Source organism: Galleria mellonella, unplaced genomic scaffold (genome assembly GCF_026898425.1).
Source record: "Galleria mellonella isolate WM207_F2 unplaced genomic scaffold, CSIRO_AGI_GalMel_v1 utg184, whole genome shotgun sequence".
Classification (NCBI taxonomy): domain Eukaryota; kingdom Metazoa; phylum Arthropoda; class Insecta; order Lepidoptera; family Pyralidae; genus Galleria; species Galleria mellonella.
The window spans coordinates 5,310,844-5,331,884 of record NW_026442025.1 but is presented as its reverse complement, the minus strand read 5'-3'; the positions used below and the strand labels follow the sequence as shown (position 1 = coordinate 5,331,884).

Here is a 21,041-nt window from a genome sequence, read left to right as displayed (position 1 = left end):
TCAATGTACTGGGTTTGGATTCCCAAGCACTTGCGGTTGCGCTTTTGGTGTACGCTCGCATATGCCATGGTTTACAGTCGATTAGGTAATTATATGGGTAAAGAATTTGGGTTTCATCATTAAGTGGGTATTGAGAGCATTACTTTTAAGATAACCTTTCTGATTCGGATTGATGGGCGTTTGGAAGTTCACTATAATGCTTCTTTTTTACATCACAAAGACACAGATAATATAAAACTATACTAGACAAAGGTAAACAAGAAAAAAACGTAGAGTCCGTCTAATCATAAACGGTTACATCTATAAACGCCTGCAACACCAAGATGTTATGTATGAGTTATTTAACCTTACATAATATATAAATATACCTATGTTATAATATATAAAGAACCCCATACTGTAGTCCCCATGCCAATGATAGCCTTGGTTTTGCAGCTTCTATCATATAAAAAAAACAAGGAAGTAAAACGAATTCAATGTAAGAGGAATTGTAAAAATTGATTTAGACTTGGCTATGCGTCTACGTAATATAGCCACAAAAGTCTGACTATTAAAGAATCGATTTTTTTGTGAAATCGCTTAAAAATCCCCTTCAAAATTGACAAAGATATCGCGCAACATTAATATTGTCAAGATGTACAAAAGCCGGAAAGTATAAAAATATTAAATACTATTAAACATATTACAGAGCGCCATCTAGTTTAACTAAACTAAGCAGAGTTTTTATTATAAGTTTTCCGGAGTTGAAGCCGGGGTAATGGGGTACGCCCCGAGGCCCCTATCTTGCTCGCCCACATCATCTGGCGGGCAAAAAAGAAGATTGGATTGATTGACATAAGTATTAGACAATCGACAGAAATATTTAATTTTCTTTTTTACATAAATACTTTCATAATATACATAGAAAACACCCAAACAAATACCGAGAGACATACTCACGAATACAAATCTTTGTATTGTATAGGAATCAAATCCGCATCCGTCTAAGTGAGACTGGCCTAATATATGTAAATATTGACATTTACAATGTAGTGAAATGACGGATTGTACGATAAAACACCAATAACAAGATTATTACATAAGATGGATATTCAAAAACATAATTCTAAAGTAATTATTTATGCATTTCGAAGCGCGTTATTTAAGTACAGGATTTACTGTCAAATTGTACCATCTGCGTTTAGGTTTTGTAATTGACAGTTATGGATTCACATTAATACTCTAGTTTCACTGTCGTCTCGCCAAACTCTCAAGGCTGAAGAATATAATCGAATGTTTGTTTTCTTGACTTAATCAAACGGCGCGTTCCCAAGCGAGTCAGCGATCTTATTACACAAGTTTCAGATATCGAGAAACACAAGTACGATGTATTAATTAAAATTCACGCTTTTTCCTTTTTTTTTTTTTGAGTAATATGACATCTTTATAAACAGAGATTAAGGATAATAATCTATTTCTGAACGATGTTATAATGAGCATTCCAAAATATTTCATAGACTTTTTTATTTTTTTATTTTACAAAAATATTTAGCACCGTAATTACTATCCTAAATCAATGAAATATATATAAGTATATCTTATATTATATTTCTTTATTAACTAATGTAACGGTTTTTGTCACACAATAGCAAGTCAAGATTTACAGTATAATTTTTGAATTAATAAAATAAATAATAACATCTGAATCATAAAATAAAAATAACATTATAAATTAATTACAGTATCTACATGTCAATATACAATTATACATGCTAATAATGATGACTACAAGTTATAAAATTTATTACAATTAAATAATAATAAATAATAAAATGTCATAATTTAATCTTGGCATTTAGGTATTCGGTTACGTTGTAAAAAGGATGTCGCTCTAAATTGTCTTTATTTTGTTTTTAAATTTATTTCTCAGCAATTGTGTTACTGCATTGTATAATTTATTATACATTTTTATTTTTAAATAAATGCCTTATTTTATAATTTTTGTGAGTCGTGTTCCTGGCAATTCCAGTTTGTCTTAGATTATAAAAAGGTGCAAAACTTATAAAATAAATAAATACAGAAGTTCACACTAAATTGTATGAAAACTTTGACCCGGTTCTCTCGAAGCATTTGTATCAGGAGACACTATCTATGAGTATATACAAGTAATCTAACAAATATATTTATACCACCGAGGTGGCAAACAATCATGGCCCGTCGGAAGAAAGGAATTATTAGTAATGGGGTCTAAATGACCCATTGCTAGCAATACACCCTACCAGGTCGCCCTCCACGCGGTTCCCCCTGGAAACCATCGTTGTTAATTCTAGTGGAAGTCGTCGCAATGGGCTAACTAACCTACTTTCATCGTCACCCATCATCCCTCACTGGTACCCAGCCAGCGTATACCGATAACGCATGCGGGATTATCATTCCATTATCACCCATTAAAAAAAAGCATGGCTTTTCTGAGGGTAAGCGGTTATCGTAGTCTATGAACATCTGCAATACATATACATGGTACTGCTCATGTCTATAGGCGACGGTTACCACTTTCCATCAGGTGAGCCGTCAGCTTGTTTGCCATTCTAAGTTGTATAAAATATAAATATATAAAAAGAAGAGTACAAGTATTACCTAATAATATCAATACACACACACACACACACACACATATATATATATATATATATATATATATATATATATATATATATATATATATATATATATAAATTTCGGTTTCAATTTCAGCAAGGAATTTCAATAATATTATTAAATTATATTGAAATTCCTGGCTGAAAACGACATTTAATATTAATCTACCGGTTAATGTTTTATGACCGGGTCCTCCTATTGTGAATAATATATATTATTTAATTTATTACAGTCGCATTTTTATGACTTTTCACCATTCTTATTGAACAAAGAGACCAATTTTCACATTTATATTGTTTTATGCAACTTAAAATACGAGTAGCAAATGAGCTGATGTTGTTAGAAAGGCTTGTATACTTACATACACATGAACATACCTGTAGTAAATATCCTAGTTAATCATAATTAAAAGCTTGTTGTAATATTCTCTCGTATTTCTTGTTATGCCATCTGTTACAGTTATACATTACTAATTAGAGTATATATATTTAATAAGTAATTACATTCTTTACTAATATATATGTTTAAGATGTCTACAGGGCTTAACTGGACCCAAGTTTAAGGTAGGTCAGAAAAACTTTTTGATAAAGCAGAAGCCATAATTAAGTGACTTTGAAAAATCGAATTTGTCTAATTTTCTTGGAGCCTTTCCTTGTATGGTAGGGCATTGGGCCTTTTAAGGCACGGCATTGCCCCTTAATACCGTTCACACCCCCCCCCCCCTCCACAGACGTCTACTTATGACCACGGCCCGTATAACCTTGTCGAAACGTCGAGATACCTAGCATATATAGTAAAAAATTGTGTCCTACAAAAAAATCCGAGTTGAGTTGCGACAAAACCAGTAAATTTAATCTAAAAGTTAAACTACTAAATCGATTTAAATAAAATTTCGTTATGAATTACGCTAATAAACATAAAAATAAACACCTACAACCGACTTGAGAACCTCTTTTTTTAAATTAGTAGAAAATAACGTAATTTGTAATACAATGAGGGAGCTATGTCATGTTTATAGACGACGATTACCACTTTCCATCAGGTGGGCCGTCAGCTTGTTAGCCATTCTAAGTTGTATAAAAAAAAAAGATCTTGAGAAATTCACATTAGCATAACCACTTACCAGACTCTTTTTTAATAAGTGAAAATGGAGTATGGCCCCGCCTGTATTATTGATATACGCTGATGGGACACCAGTGAGTGATGATAGGTATGCATGAAGTCAGGGCAGTAGGCCTATCTTGACGAATTCAACAGCAATTAACTACGATGGTTTCCAAGGGGAAGCACGTCTAGGTCGGCTTGACAAAATATATTGCTAGCAATGGGGGTTCAGTCCACATTACTAATAATCTTTTCTACCTCCTGGCAGGTGAGTTTGCAACTGCAATTAGGCTTTTGTTGATATTTTAAGAGGGACACTGCTGCCCAATACTCGATAGTTAAGTTCCCTTGATGTTAAAGTCCCAGTTGGGTCTAGATGACGTCGTATAACGTCCAGCGGTATTTTTTCGTATTTATATTTATGTTAACTTCTTTGGTGAAGTCTATAAGTTATATAACATATCTTTTTAAAATTTTCTCTGCTTTAAGTAGGTAATTCATATTTATTGCGCGACCAAGTATCGCTCGAGTCAACTAATAAATTACTGTCTCAAGGGACAAGCTGTATCTCATAATCCGTTCAAGTATAGCTTGGACTAAATTTGAAACTAACTGTCAAACTTGGTTAAAATAACTCATAATGACAAACAAACAGACAGATTTTGGCATTTTTTTTATTTTGTATTAATACCGTAAACGTAACTAAAAGCGGATCAGACACCTACATACAGATTAACGTCTATTTGTATTGGACTCATCAGAATTAATGACCCGTTAAATATCCGACATACGCGTCCTTGAATGGCGATGTACTCGCAGTGCAAAGAACGTAATATGGGGCGCAATACGTCTATACACATATACAATATATATTTATAAAATACGCCCCTACCTATATTGATATAGGGTGAAATCAAAAAAAAATAAGAAAGGAATAAATTGTATGTCACCAGAAATTAAAAAAATTCTGGAAAAGAAAACAATCTGAATATATACGTACATATTGTTGAAAAAGAGTAAAAAAATTTAAGCCCACGAGACACGAACCGTCCGGCTGTCCAGTTAGTCAGAAAGGCTCAAAACATTTTCACAGATTTAGATTTATAATTTTTAAAAGAATAATAAAAATTTTTTTATTATTATTTTAAAATCTACTACTACTACTTTTAATTACTCTTTTCGGGAATAAATAGTTAAAGAAGTTATAAAGTTATCGGTTCAAAATTGCCATAATCTCGTACACACATAAAATTTACAATCGAATTAGGAACCTGCTCCTTTTAGAACTCTGTTGAAAATAGGACTACAAATCAACTGCGAGGTATGTCGCGGTGACATAGCGTTTAAAGAGAAATTCTAAAGTGGAAATTTACCTAAAAGCGCACGCATAATTGCGCAATCATGGAAATTATACAAGGAAATTCTAAAATTAATTACTAAATATATCTTGTACAAGATTAGTGGCATCTAGGCATTTGTTTATTTACTCTTTATGGCACCACCCAAAGATATATATATATATATATATATATATATATATATATATATATATATATATATATTGTAAATTATATTGTAAAGTATAGATCACACATACGTAAATTATCACCGTTTATAAAATAATACTCACCAGAGGGAGACTTTGTACAAAAGTCGTTTGCTTGGGTACCTCTGTCCCATTCGTGTTTCAACCGTGAAGTAGCTGTGTTTGGATGGCTGTGTTTCGATTTAAGGGGTGGGATATGGCGTAAATTTACAGGGTACAGAGGAATAACACCTGAATCCTCAGGAATAGCAACGCATGGGGGATATCATCGGCGAAGAAGTATACTCTGTTATGTCCATGGTACTGCTCATGTCTATAGGCGACGGTTACCACTTTCCATCGGGTGGACCGACGACAACATTCTAAGTTAGAAAGCATCTATAACTATCTAAGATACAAGTATATGCTTGAGGCTCCTATGAACTTAATATATTAATGTAAGGGAAAAAGATATTGTTAATAATGGGGATTAGTAACCCAATTATTAGCAATATACCCTATCAGGTTCAGGTCACGCGGTTTCCTCTTAAAACCATCATGGATCATTTATTGATGAATCCGTCACTGACGTCCCGCCAGTGTATACCGATACCGCAGGCATGGTTACTTTTCTATTATCATCTATAAAAATATACATATACATATATACCTAAATATGTTTTGTATACCATATATTTTTAATACGACGTTGTTTTAGTTAATCCTATCATTTTTTATTACTGTAAAATAAATGAAACATTAGAATTGCGGACTTTAAATATAATTAAATTTTGGGTCGCCAGCCAAAAAGGTTAAGAACCGCTGATGTATACTAGCCTTATCCTGTCTCACAAAAAAGTCACTGATAGTTGGACTTAATTAATGACAATAATTATCTAGGTGGTGGAAGTGATCATTTTTAGCGTTCAACCATTGGACCGATTTAGATGAGTCACCCACACCCCGCCTCGTGAGATAATCTGTGATTGATGACTTGATTTTGTGAAGGATGATATGCGTAGGATGAGGTGAACGAACAAAGAAATTATTTTGTTACGACTAAACCACTAACTGAATTGACGTTTATAAATTATTTCTAAAATTAAATAAAAATCCTATTCCACCTGCTAATAATAATACAGTATATATTTACTATAAACATGAAATGTATTAGTTTTTTTGTTAACTTTTAATACCTTACGTTGTAAGTAGTGTACTAAATCTATACCTATATAATAATATAATATATAATATTACATAATAATGTAAACCAAAAACATATTACCCTTTTTTACGAATATTGCTCCAACGAAGGAATATGAAATTTGGCACACTTATAATTTATACAGAGAAAGAGTGCAGAATGCTAACATTTTTTTTTAATTATGCATAAAAAATACATCAAATCAATAAAAAAAAATTCACACACTTCCATGTATTTGATACATACCTTTTTGTTTATTCTTAAAGTCTGTGGTCAAATTTTAAAATAGATTAATATTTTTTGTTTTTAAAGTCTTACTGAATGTCAAACATAACCACGATAAATTCATTTACAATATATGTTATGTTCGAATTTCGACCACGGGGCGACCACTAGTATAATTTTACATGTATTAGACACTTAGATTTTAGAGACAGAGTGTCTCCATACAAATGTTTCGAGAAAAGCGTGCCAACTTTTTCATACAATTTTGCGTGATAATTAGTTATGAATGTTTCCTTTACACCTTTTTTATTTACTTTGTTTTATAATTTTTACATCTTTTTAATGCGATAAAACTCATTTTATTTATTAAATATATATACGTCAATATACATTATGTGCGTAAATACATAGAACACTGATAAAAAAAAGTCAGCTAAAAAGTCAGCTAATTAGCTGACAAGAGTTAACCCGTTTTCGAGACTCGATGCTCTATCTATATAATCTAAAATTAGACATTAATCATTTCGATCCAGTGTATTTAGATTAGATAATTTTTTCGCAATGATAGGTAATTTTTTTTTGCGTTCGCGCAATTATGGTGAATGGAAATTGGTAGAGAAATGTTAGTAGAAAAATAAAATGTGTGTTAAGAAATTTGCGTACATTTTTCGTCAGTTTTTGTAACACGTAATAACAGTACATGCATTCATAGAATATATAAATGAAAGTAATACAATGAGGTGAAGAAGTCAGCGTAAAACCCGCGTTTTTTATCATCCTTCGCGTAAATTATGGTACATGGTAAAACGTACTGAAAACAAACACAAGTTTGTAACTAGGTAAAAGTGAAGGAAATCGTATTAATTTGAAAAAAATTATTTAAAATTTGAATAGTAATATAATATTGCATGTAATAACATTGTTTAAGTCCGTCCGTGTCTCCTTATCACCTACGCTACTGCAAGATTCAATTGACGATTTCCTTGGAGATAAATGTAGTAAATTTCCATAATATTATAAATTTTTACTATAAATAAGACATTGTTGATTTTTATTTTATAAATTTTTCTCTTATATAATTGCAAATTTGTATACCTCGATAGATAGCGTTGAGCATAGAGGACTTATCTTATTTTAGCATCCATTGTTACTTATGTATCACAATTTAAATAAATAAAATAAATAAATACGAACAAAAGGAATGAACTACTAAGAAGTATTTAAGAAAAGAAAAACTCGAAACAAAATCTTATGATATCCCTCTATTTATAATATAAATACTCGTATATTACAGAATCTGTTTCCAATGGGCGATTGAAAAAAGAAAGTTCCTGTTACACATATGTATATAAACATTGTTAAAGAATAAACATTAGTTTTAAAAATAATATAATAATTAAATTTCTTATAGTAATAACTATAATAAAAATTAGTAGTATATATGCCTATGTGAAATGCCAAAATAGGACCAGATATTATATTGTGGCATACCTCGAACCCTAAAGCTCAGACATCTCAAACTTGAAAGCTTATAAGCAGCAAATAATGAATCCTGTTGCCAGGATTAAATCACTCAAAAGCCCTGATTAAGAGGTTTTCGGAAAATTACTCTAAGAAATTAATTCTTTTGAGTAAAAATTATATGTGTATATTAACAAGGGCTCTTACTAGACACTGCAAACTAAACACGCATATGGCCCAACTAGGCTTATGCCCAAAAAGTGTTTGCAGATTTTATCACAATGAGGAAGAAATGCCGCAGCACTTAATTTGTAGCTGTAGCCAACTCATACATAAATGATATATCTCCTTTGAAAAACACAGGAAACAAAGGAAATAAAAAACGTCGCTACAAAGAACATCTTTAAATTCCTATCGTTGATAGGAATAAGCAGCGAACTTTAAAAAAGAGCGAGCACAAAAGATCATAGAAAGGTCGCAGTGTCACAGGGTTTTCTGTCCGAAAAACCTCGTCTTTCAATAATAATAATAATACCTGTGTGAAAATGAGTTTAATTATTTTTTTTATTTTATACAAAAATCCACAGGTCTTAAAAACACAACTTACATGCTAAATCTTTTATGAATACAGCCAATAACGGATTTTATTTCCAAAATTTACGAAAACCAAAAACGAAAATTTTAATTCCAAAGCAAAGTTTGTTTGTTTATTACCTAATAGCGCCTTATCGGCTTAATCAATCATTACGAAATTTGATATACACGTATTATATTCGACCGAGAACGACTTAGGCTCCTTTTTATCCTGATCAGTGAACACATCCCGTCACGCGGACAAAGTCGCGGGTAAAAGCTAGTAAATAATAAAACTTATAAATCTTCGTACACGCCTCACGCAAAAACTACTGAGCGGATTTTGGTATAAGTTGTAACGTCGGTGTAGTGATTTAGGACTTAGGTATGTTAGGTTCTGTATATCGAATAGAGAAAAGTGTTTACTGCTGAAATATATCTGAATCCAATGAACGTTATTTGGCTTGACCAAGTGTGGCAATGTTCCAACTCTCTGTCAATCTTTAATAATAATGTAATAATTAAAACGTTAATTATACAAACAAGCTGACTGCCTTCCTGATGGAAAGTAGTAACCATCGCCTATAGACATGACAGTACCATGGGCATAACAGACTATACTATTTTGCCCATGATACCCTCAATGCGTTGCCATTCCTGAGGATTAAGGTGTTATTCTTCTGTACTCTGTAAATTCACTGCCATATTTCACTCATCAAATCGAAACACAGTCATGCAAACACAACTGCTTTGTGGTAAATATACGAATTTATAAATTGTCGTTGAAAATTTATATTATTTAGCTTAATATTTATTTATATTATTATTTAAATTTATATTTAGATAGCAATTAATTATTTGAAAAATCCAAAGCAGAATATGAAGTAAGTGCAAAGTTTTTAGTGGTAGATTTATAAGCAATGGACCAAGGCACTCAGTCAAGCTCGTGCTTGTGTCATAGTTACTCATAACTAAGGATCATGAATTGATTCCAAAACTAGTCGAGCTTTATCAATCTAACTACATGTAAGTTAAACGGGTAGTTATTACATTAAAACATATGCAAAGTGTTCTATGATTAATAGTTTAGTTCGTTATCAGAATACTTTTTAAATAATAAATCGGAAACATTGAAAATTATTAAAGTGTTTTCAAAAACTGGTAGATTATATCGACATTGTCATATTTCGTTATGAACGCTCTAAATGGAAAACACAAAAACTCACCGCGTATACGACGTCGCGTGCATAGCAGCTGTTTGAAATATCTTATACCTGTATAGAATATAATTAATTCCTATATATATGTACCTAAGGCTTCCTTTATATCCTTTGGGTATATATATGTACTCAAAGTTTAATCCGGAAGTCTCTCTCTCGTAAGTACGTTATACATATAAGTTCTAAATTAACAGTAAGCCACATGAGAATATACATTTGTAAATTTGTCATATTCCTATATGACAAATATATATATATATAATAAATGAAATATGTAATTATAACTATTCAATAGATTAACTTAAGTATTTTAATTATAATAAAAATCAGTTTCACTTACGTATTTTTAAAAGTACTTATAAAACTTTGAACATATGAAGTACTTGCTCAGATCTTCGGACAGAAGCACCCCAATATCAGATCCTCCCACTTGACTATATATAACGTCAAACTGTACAAGTTGTCGACGATCCTATGCTAACAAACAGTTGGATTTCCTGAGTTTGAGGCGGGATGTTGCCTTTTTATTAATTTTCTATCGGCTGTACAATGGGGAATGTTCCAGGGAATTATATGGTCTGATGCCATCGTCACCCTTTTACCGTCTCGCCATAGAGATGGAGTTCACCTATTACTCTTGAATGCGTGATGTACTACCATAGTGCGTACATCTCGTTCATTTCTACCTCGAACATGGAATTAGCTCCCTTCTTCAGTTCTCCCTTTAGGATATAATATTGGGAATTTCAAAAAACTTGCCTACAAACATTTAAAAGGCTGGCAACGCACAAGTAACTCCTCTCGCGCATCAGGTGTTCAAGGATGACGATAGCCGCTTTCCATCAGATAGACCGTCCGCTCATTTGCCTGCCTAATAATAAAAAAAATTGCAAGAGTATTAACATTACTTAATTATAAACTATTTTTATTTTAATTATTTTTTCTTAATCTTTAGGTATATAATTATTATTTTATTTACCAATGACCGCATTGCGTTAAATGCCGAAAATAAATTTAAAGTGCTTACATTGGTAATTTTATAGCCATTTAATTACGTGACGTAATTACGTGAGTACTTACGGATGTAGAAGCGGCCTCACACTATGTTTACGCAAATAAACGGCTGGGCCACCCACTCCTTCGGTTAAATGAACCTTAAAGTATATTATACACTGATTGAATTACTTTCTTTTTTTTAAGCAACTTCAAAAAAACTATCTTCCGTTCTTTGTCGCTGAATTTTTTTGCGACATGCTACCGTAAAGCGACTTCCAAATTGTCAGTCAGTCCGAGATTGTCATTCGTATAAATATATTTTTTGCGACTATGTTACACGATTACATTTCCAATCCGAAGTCGATTTTTACGATTTACATAAAATTGTTGGTCTGATTTTTTTGCAATAAGACACCTAATATATTTTTTTCTTAATTATCTTCCATGTACAGACATCATCTAGTTACAATTTTATTATATTAGTTAAATTAAGTGTAATATACTTTTACTCATTACATTTTTTTATCTTTTTTACAGCTGCCGTAGTAATAGCGTTCTTCGTGTGCTGGGCGCCATTCCACGTTCAGCGGCTATTCTTTATCTACGGTGAAAATCTACAACAGTTCCATGTGATCAATGAACACCTGTTCAACGTAGCTGGAGCCCTGTACTATGTGTCTGCGACTGTCAACCCCATACTGTACAACGTTATGAGTGGGAGGTTAGTATAATTACACTTTTTTTTTATAATATTTCGAAGTTTTATAATTTACTAACAATTAACTCTGACAATAATAACGTATTTATTTTATTTATTTAACACTTTATTGCACCAACATAACAGGATTTGTTGAACAATTTTCAATACGTATAGTGTAGTACAAAAGGCGGTCTTATTGCTAAGCAATCTCTTCCAGACAACCTTTAGGTAGAAGGAATTGAAGCATAAATAGGTAGGTGGCGTGTTAAAAAAAATAGATCTGTAAAAAATAATATTTGTGACAGCATAGTCATATACACATACATAAATAAACACATACATCCAAATATATACATATATATATATATATATATACATACACATACATATATAAATATATATACATACATATACATATATACAATATATGCAAAATATAACATATACATATATGCAAATATACCACACTTTATGTATGTAATGTACTTTCTATAAGTGAAATATTTTTTTTAAACCGGGCAAAAATTTTTTAGTTTATCTATTACAATCCAAAAATAAAATTTGTCCTCTTTATAGTATTAGTTTAAACTAGCTACCTACCGCCACTTGATGTCTTTGACGTCAATATTTAATTGGAATGTTTGAATTGGCAGCTAGAAACTTTTTGTACAGTCTCTTAATATATGGTTTTCTATATTACCTTTCAGCCTCCTTTACAAACATAATTTTAGGTCTGTTACCACTAACAAAATGGATTCTATTTTAAATATATAATCGGGACACGATGTAAAAAGGTTTTTACATCGCGTTAAGTCCCAATTGTGTATTTATAATATGTGTAAACAACACGAAAGTTTAAAATTAACTAAAATGAATTCTGTTATCTGGTAATAAATAAATTTGAATACGAATTAATTTTTCCGAACAAATTTTCTCTTCATAAAAACCTTGTATTGTATTGTAAAATCTTTATAGTACATAATTTATATTGGACACATTAAAAAGATTTAACATACAATATCGGACTTATCCCGTAGAAGAATGTCTTACAGTCAACCTTTGAGAAACTAAAAGAAAACTATAGAATGTTCGAGGATAAAACTCAAAAAAAAACTGTAAAAACTTCAATCGAGTTTCTGTGAATATTTAAAAATAAATTGAATTAAAAATGGAGGGAGCTAAGAAACTTCAGCCATCTCTTTACCCAGGCTAATCTTTGGGTAGGGAGGGAAGCGATTGTTAGTAATGTAGTATACCAGTCCAATTGCTAGGAATATACCCTGTCAGGTCGATCTCCACGTGGTTCCCTCTGGAAACCGTCGTATTGAATTCCAGGTGCATTTATCACGATGCGCTAACTGACTTGCCTTTTCTTGCCTATAATCCCTCACTGGTGTCCCGCCAGCTTGTACCGTTAACGCAAGCGGAGTTATCATTCAATAAAAAAAATCTTTCGGTTATTGCTATCTATAATACATCGCTAGAAGCACAAATAAATGACGTAATGAGATCACTTCGCCCTTGACCGACTTGCCCAATTAGTTCTCCCTTATTTCCGCTTACACTTATGTTTGTGTAATATGGTAATTTCCTTTTCGTTTGCTTAATTTATTATGATTTATGCTAATATTTTAAGGAGAGTAAACATTATAATTTGCATGTAAAATTAGTTCCTTTTTAGTTCTTATCTGTTTTTTACTTCCTCTATATTTATTGAGAATTATTATACATCCTGCATAGACATCATAGTATAAAAAAATTCAGATTTTTACGGTCTATTTCACTAGAACATAATGAAAAATTAAACAAACAAATAGTTGATCCGATCATAAGACAATAAGTAGGCCTACCATGAAATGATTTCCGAAATTTCGGGGACGAACGAAACAGAAACTTCATGTTAAAATTACATAATACGTGCCATTTAAAATTATTAAAAATATTGAAATATCTTTCCTCTGGACTATTAGGATAGGATTTATGATGAAGGAAATGTTAAGCTTCACTTACTGGGTCAATTTCGGTACGAACAAAAACACGAAATTGAGCCCGAAAATTCGGAATTCCATTTCATGGTAGACCACCAGGCTCCATAGACAAGTGGCAAGCGAATCTATCAATAGAATCGTTATCGAAAGCGATTCCATGAGTTCCAACTCACACAAAACTTCCGACTTTGCTATCTCATCCTATCTCACGGACTCGCAGGCAATGTCGATCCCATGGATTCGCTTGCAACTTGTCTAGAGGACCCGTGGGTCTACTCTTGAATCTAATATCAATATCAATCCAATCTATTGCCAATGACAATTTTATACTATACTCGTGAAACAACAGGTAGGAATTAAGTTATAATTGGAATCAGTTTACAATAGTTTTCAATAACAAGTTATAATAATACGCATCTATTACACACTATCTATCTTGGCCACAGCAGAATATCAGTGTTTTGCTCTTTTAAGAGCAAAGCAATAAACTGAGCTGTGACCATTTTGTGTTACTATGGCACACGCATGAAGGAAGGGTAAGGAAGGAGATTGTTAGTTTATATATTTTGTTTTTTGTATTTTTTATTTGTGCTTTTTTATTTTTATTCTTTTGTCTCTTTTGCTGTGTATTATGTGTATGTTTTTTTATTGTAATTTGTGTGCTGTAAGTAATGTAAATAAATTATCTATCTATCTATCTATCAAAACAATATAGAACTATTATGTCGCTAGTACCTATTGCAATTCGAGGGTGCAAAACGTCTTAATTTCAATATCGATTTATTGGAATTTATTTCAAGAGTAACGTACCAGGTCTTGTATCCAAAAATAATAATAATATTTTTATTGTCAGGTTTTTTGACCCATAGAGGTACAATTATATTACAGCGACATTTACGCTTACGTTTAAGACATAATCGTATAACATATGAAATATAATAATTAAAACATAGGTAGAAAATGATACAGTTATTAGACAAAAACAAAAGAACATTATTTAATGTTTTTGTCTCGATACATGGATAACTAGTACTTTTCAATGGAACTGTTCAGACACTGGGGCAGTGTGCTGAGGATCTCATTTTTCGAATTTCGAATACGAGCTCAGAAATTCGCTACACGATATCTTATTATAGCGAAGTAATCATTAACTCTGGACTCCACAAACATGCGAGACGCACTACAATATTTCGGAAGCCTCATCAAAATGCGGTTATACTGCACTCTAATACTGCTCCGCACACTTTTGGTGCATTTCCTCCAAAGCTGACATGTGTAGAAACATTGATAAAATGTCAACTTCACATTTGGACTGCAACGGGTCACCTTAGCGAGAGCATGTTGCAACAGACGGCCAGGGCCTTTCATTCACGTTTCACATCTCCGTCATCGCGAAGATCCTACGTCACGATATGTCCCAAGTATCTGAACTGGGTCAGTTTCACTCTTTCCACTGCAGTACCGTCTATAAAAATTGGCATAATAGTAATATAAATAAAATATAGATTATTACAATAATACATACTCGTATACATATTAAATAACACTATTACCTGTCTATCGTGGGTATCGCAGTATATACGTATTCTGTATTGTATAGTACACCGTGGGCTGTATACTGTGCGACGCGACGTTTACTATTTTCCAGCAAGTGGGCCATCAAAGCATGTAGCAAAATTTTGCCAGAATTATTAAGAAAATTATTTTTACTTTTTTTTATATGCTGCTACGATTTTTATTTAAGTACATTATTTCCCTTTGAAATAACAGTTTCTTTTAGCACAGCTTGGAAAGCTGAAATGCACCTAAACATTATTGCAAAACGGTTAACAGTTGCCCGTTACCTCGTTTACAGTCTGTTACTGTAAATAGCGCGTTTTCAACTCATATAATCTGTTTTAAATCTGGTTTTTATATTACTCGTGTTTTGTGCTTATGAAAGTAATTACCGCACCATCTCGGTCACGTATTTATTACATCCATAATATTTTAACACTTGATATTCTTTACAATAAAAATATATAAGTACACTCTCTCCTCTCTCTCTCTCTCTCTCTCCAGCCAGATTGTGTTGATTTAATTAATAATTCAGTAGTTAAAAAATAGATTGAAGACTGCTATTTAAAAAAAAAATAATACGAACAAAATGATACTGAAAGTAAATAATTTTCTTTGAATAAAGAATACCACTAAAATCCATTCACAAGTGGGTTAACATATTGTTACCAGACTACAAACATTTATTGCTGAAGATTTGTAGTAAAGGATCTATGACCCTATTAGTCATCAATCTCTGACCATTATTCAGTCTACACATATGTTACAGCACGTATTTCACTTCTAAACGAGGCTATTTATCGATTGCTATCTATACGATTACTTCCATAAAATAAAACCTAATAATTAATTAAAAGTGAATAAGTGAATTATTTATTAAGTATAGATGAATAAGTAAGACCTAACTTGCCTAATCTCAAACCAAGATAGCTAAAGTATGTAATAACAATTGTAATAAATCATACTGTTTTGTCTAGACTTCGATCTAGGATCCAATATTATACAATATTACAAAATCGAATAAAGAACATCTGAGAGTATAGCACTTATCCTCAATACAATTTCGAAATGTTAATTCACAACATGACTCAGCCACAAATTATAACCAAGTTGCAAAATCGATTCAGGGGTACCTATAAAACTATATCCTAGATATATAAGTATATATATATAAAGGCTGTGAATAGATATCGTGGAAAAATATAAACAAACTTTACAAGAGTATTATGTTACAATAGTGATCAATAGAGTACGAGTAAGCTGAAAGGACATCATTATCCGTTCAACTAATGAGCCTACTCTCGTTATACAAGTATTAATGTCAATTATCAGTTTTCTGACATAATTTTGGCAGACCTGAGCCAACAAAGTATTGATAAGGAGAAAGAAAGGTTACTTTTGCTTCCGTAAATATTTGTTTTTATATATTTATTACAGTTGCAATGTGCAATACATTTTGATATAATACATCTTACAGGCATTACAAACATAACGCAACGTGCACCTTGTTAGGCATAGGTTTACCAGAGGAAGACTTTATACAAAAGTTCTTTGCTTAGGCACCTCTGTCCCATTCGTGTTTCTATCGTGAAACAGTTGTGTTTGCATGGCTGTGTTTCGGTTTGAAGGGTGGGATATAACAGTGAATTTACAGGGTACAGACGAATAATACCTAAGTCCTCAGGAATGGCAACGCATGGGGAAACAGTATACTCTGTTATGTCCATGGTACTGCTCATGTCTATAGGCGACGCTTACCACTTTCCATCATGTGGGGCGTCAGCTTATTTGCCATTCTAAGTTGTATAAAAAAAATAGTCAGACATCAATTTATCCTTTAGTTACTCGTCAATAGAATAATTATTATATCAGCCGTGAACTGTCCATATAGGTCTCCTTCATAATGGGGATTTGCCAGTTGTCACGCTTGGTAGGCTGGTTAGCAACCGCAGTTAGGCTTTGATGTTTTAAGAGGGACGCTGTTACCCATCCCTTAACCATTAAATCCCTTTAGTCGCCTCTTACGACATCCATGGGAAATAAAGGGGTGGCCCATTCTATGTCGGAACCACACAACAAAAATAATAGGCTTTATTAATTAGAAGCTGTTTTATTTATACTTAACATTTATTATACTTTATTTCTGTTTTTATGTTATTTGACAACTTTTTGTTTATTGTCCATAACTATGTATTTCTCGTTTAGAAGTTACTTGTATTAAATTGTTTATGTATTTTTTTTATTTTTATACAACTTAGAATGGCAAACGAGCTGACGGCCCACCTAATGGAAATTGATACCCGTCGCCTATAGACATGAGCAGTACCATGGACATAACAGAATATACTGTTTTGCCCATGATACCCCCCATGCGTTATCAAGATATATAACGCGCGATACATTACCTATGTAAAGTAATAACCTCAAAGAGAATCTATAAGGAAATATTGAGTACGGTAGTTGATGATTCAATTCAAATTTATATTACACTAGATTTTACTCGCGACTTCGTTCATGTGTCGGGGTATGTTTATTGACTTAGAAAAAATAGACTATTTCTTTTTTTTATATCATACGTATATATCAAATTTTAGTAATTAGTTAAATCATTGAAGCGCCAAGAGTTAACAAACAAACTCACTTTCATATTTAGGTATTATATTAGTAAGGATGTTGACATTATTAGTCTAAAAATCTTAATATTACATAATTTTTTTTTCAGAAAACATAAAAATTCGTATATTTCATTATTATCATCATACCAGCAGTTAACTAACCACTGCTGAACATCATCCTATGGGCAAAATCCCTCAATAGAGCCTTTTGAGTGGTTTTGCCAACTGTTGCCAGGATTAACAGATGGGTTGGCGTAGTTAGGTTTTAATGATATTTATAAAGAAACGCTGCTGCCCATCCTTTGACCATTAAATTCTTATACTTAGAAGAGTAGAATAACATGCCCCATGGCTACGAATCGCGTAATAAAACAAATCTACTCAATTTGAACTTTAATTTAATATTAGACACAGACTTCGGTTCTTATTCAATGTTTACATCAATTTATAACAATTTATGAAACACCTACGTAAAGATGGAAAATAAAGGTAAATGTGTTGAAACATTAAAAATAATATTTCGTAATAATAACTATAATACTCGTATTAAAAAAAATATATCTTTTATATAATATAATAAATGTGAACTTGAATTTGTTTAATTGTTACCTTATAGCGGCTTAACTAATCACTATGAAAATTTGTTAAACACGTTCTATAGAGATGGATATGGGCTACTCTTTTTATGCCAGTCAAGTGAGAGAGAGAGGAAGAGGGAGACTTTGTATAAAAGTCGATTGTTTGAGTACCTCTGTCCCATTCGTCTTTCTACCGTGAAACAGTTGTGTTTGCATGGTTGTGTTTTGGTTTGAAGAGTGGGATATGGAGTGAATTTACAGGGTACAGAGGAATAACATCTAAGTCCTCAGGAATGGCAACGCATGGGGAATATCATGGGTGAAACAGTATACTCTGTTATGTCCATGGTACTGCTCATGTCTATAGGCGACGGTTAATACTTTCCATCAGGTGGGACGTCAGCTTATTTCCCATTCTAAGTTATATAAAAAAAAACATCCTGCTCAAGCGAAGAAAGTCGCGAGTAATAATAAATGCATTATATACATATTAAGTACAACAAGAATATGCAATATATATAAAGAAATAATATTTATGTACACTTATTTACTTCATTTTTATTGATAAAATTTATTGTTAGTTTGAAACAATAAAGCAAAAAGAAATGTTTAATAATTTTAATTATGTACATTTATCATTTCATATAATTAATTTGACAATATCTTGAGAAAAAAAACACATTATTATTCTCAACAATATCTAGGCTTGCTGAATCCATTATCATAATATGGAAATCAAATAATAAATTATAATCAACTTTAATACTTATACCTGTGGGTAAAAAAACTTTTTTTAATAAAATATGTTTACTTATTTAAATGGTATTATTGTTTAGATTCTATTAGAGTGTCGTATTAACACGAAGGAAAGAGAAGAATTCATGCGCCACTTTAACTTAAATAAATTGAATGTTGGTCTTATTCAATCTATGTTAGCTGAACTTAAACCAGAAATTTTTGAACATCTGTGTAAATTATTGATGTCCATTAATTCTTCTCTTTCCGCGTCTAGGGAAGGTAGATAAAGTTTTGTTGGAGAAATCAGTTCAGGGTACAATAGGACTGATATACCTGAAGAAGGTAAAAACCCTTAAAATATTTAAAAAAAAAAAGTACAGTCGACTTAAGAATGTTATTGACCAGATAAATTCAAATTTTCTACTAACTCTCTACTGATGGAAAACATTGTCAACAAACCAAATCGATCGAAGATCGAGAGACCACAGTAGCATCACCTCTTGCCATGTTGGATTGAAATATGCTTGATGAACTGAAGTCATGTTGAATACGTTCACCATAATAAAATTTTTGACATAATGTCCACTACTCCAATAGGGAAGGGGATAGTTAGTAACTCGGACAGGAGCAGCCCAATTGCTAGCAATTTACCTAATCAGGTCGACCTCCACACGGGCCCTTCTGGAAGCTATTTATTTATTTTATAATTTATTATCATCATCACATCAGCTTTTAACTGTCCACTGCTTGACAAGCCTCTCCATAGGAGGATTTTGCCAATAGTTGCCATGCTTGGCAAGTGGATTAGCAATCACAATTAGGCTTTAGAGATATTTTGAGAGGGACACTACAGCCCATCCCTTACATTTTTCCATCCCATTTTTAAATGGGTAGGTATACTCACGACTATAATCTCTACCGGGGACTACCCCGGTAGAGATTATAGTCGTGAGTATACATATAACTTTATTTTTATTTTATGGATTCCTTTTACGTTTATTATAATCATAAAAATTGTGTAATCAAAAATTATATAACTCCGACAGTTATAAACCAATTTGGATAATTGTTTTTTTATTTGGAAAAATATACTTAAAAATAGATCTCGTAGAATTTTTATCAAAATCGGTTTAGTAATTAGTTCAGTTTTGAAATCGTAATAACTGATTTTGCTATAATTCAAGTCGGTATTTTTTAAATTTTTTTTTTGTGAGACACAATCTTAATTTGTTACCTCTGAAGTCCTCATTTGTATACTAAATTGGAAAATAGTTGTTTTTTTTTTTTCTAAAAGAATATACTTTCAGATTAGTCTCATAGAAAGTTCATTAAAATCGATTCAGAAGTTTAATTTATAAATCAAATTACAAGAATGAAATGGGTGTTTTTTTTTTTTATTTTTTGTAACAATAAAAAGAATGTCATTCTTTTTATTTTTAACGAAAAATATTAATAACTAATATCCGCCATATCAAGGATGACCATCTAAAGATAATTGTATAAGGGTTGTTATTAGTGCACAATCGAGTTAACCGACCATCGGATCGTCGATGGGTGTCTTTGAGGGTAAAAGAGAAGTAATTGTGTTAAATGGATCAGAAAGCGAGCAATATGTTTTATAGGTATGCAATATGTTATATGGGTTGCCATACACCCATAACTTTCAACTTACTGCATTTTGATTCGCATAGATATGACTGGCATGACGCGATTTTTTGTAGACGTGTTATAATCAAAATATTTTAATTTAGAACACGGAATCGCTTCTCTAGTAGATTCTGGTTTGTAATAAGCCGTAGAAAAAGAAACGCAGTTACTATCCTTAATTTATGCAATAAACAGTTTTTTTACGCAAATAAAAGTGTCAGTTTTAATCATAGATGTGGGATTAACATCAAAATAAGTCCTATCAATTGCAAA

The 21,041-nt window shown here is 31.9% G+C and overlaps 1 protein-coding gene across 1 annotated transcript in view; it reads left to right on the top strand.

Annotated features, from left to right (window-relative positions):
* The window catches only part of LOC113517755 (neuropeptides capa receptor-like), a 174,515-nt gene that overhangs the window by 130,803 nt on the left and 22,671 nt on the right, over positions 1-21,041 (top strand). Inside the window, exon 6 of the mRNA XM_052893839.1 lies at positions 11,483-11,666. Within this exon, the coding sequence (XP_052749799.1) occupies positions 11,483-11,666 (184 nt within the window). The remainder of the gene's footprint in view (positions 1-11,482; positions 11,667-21,041) is intronic.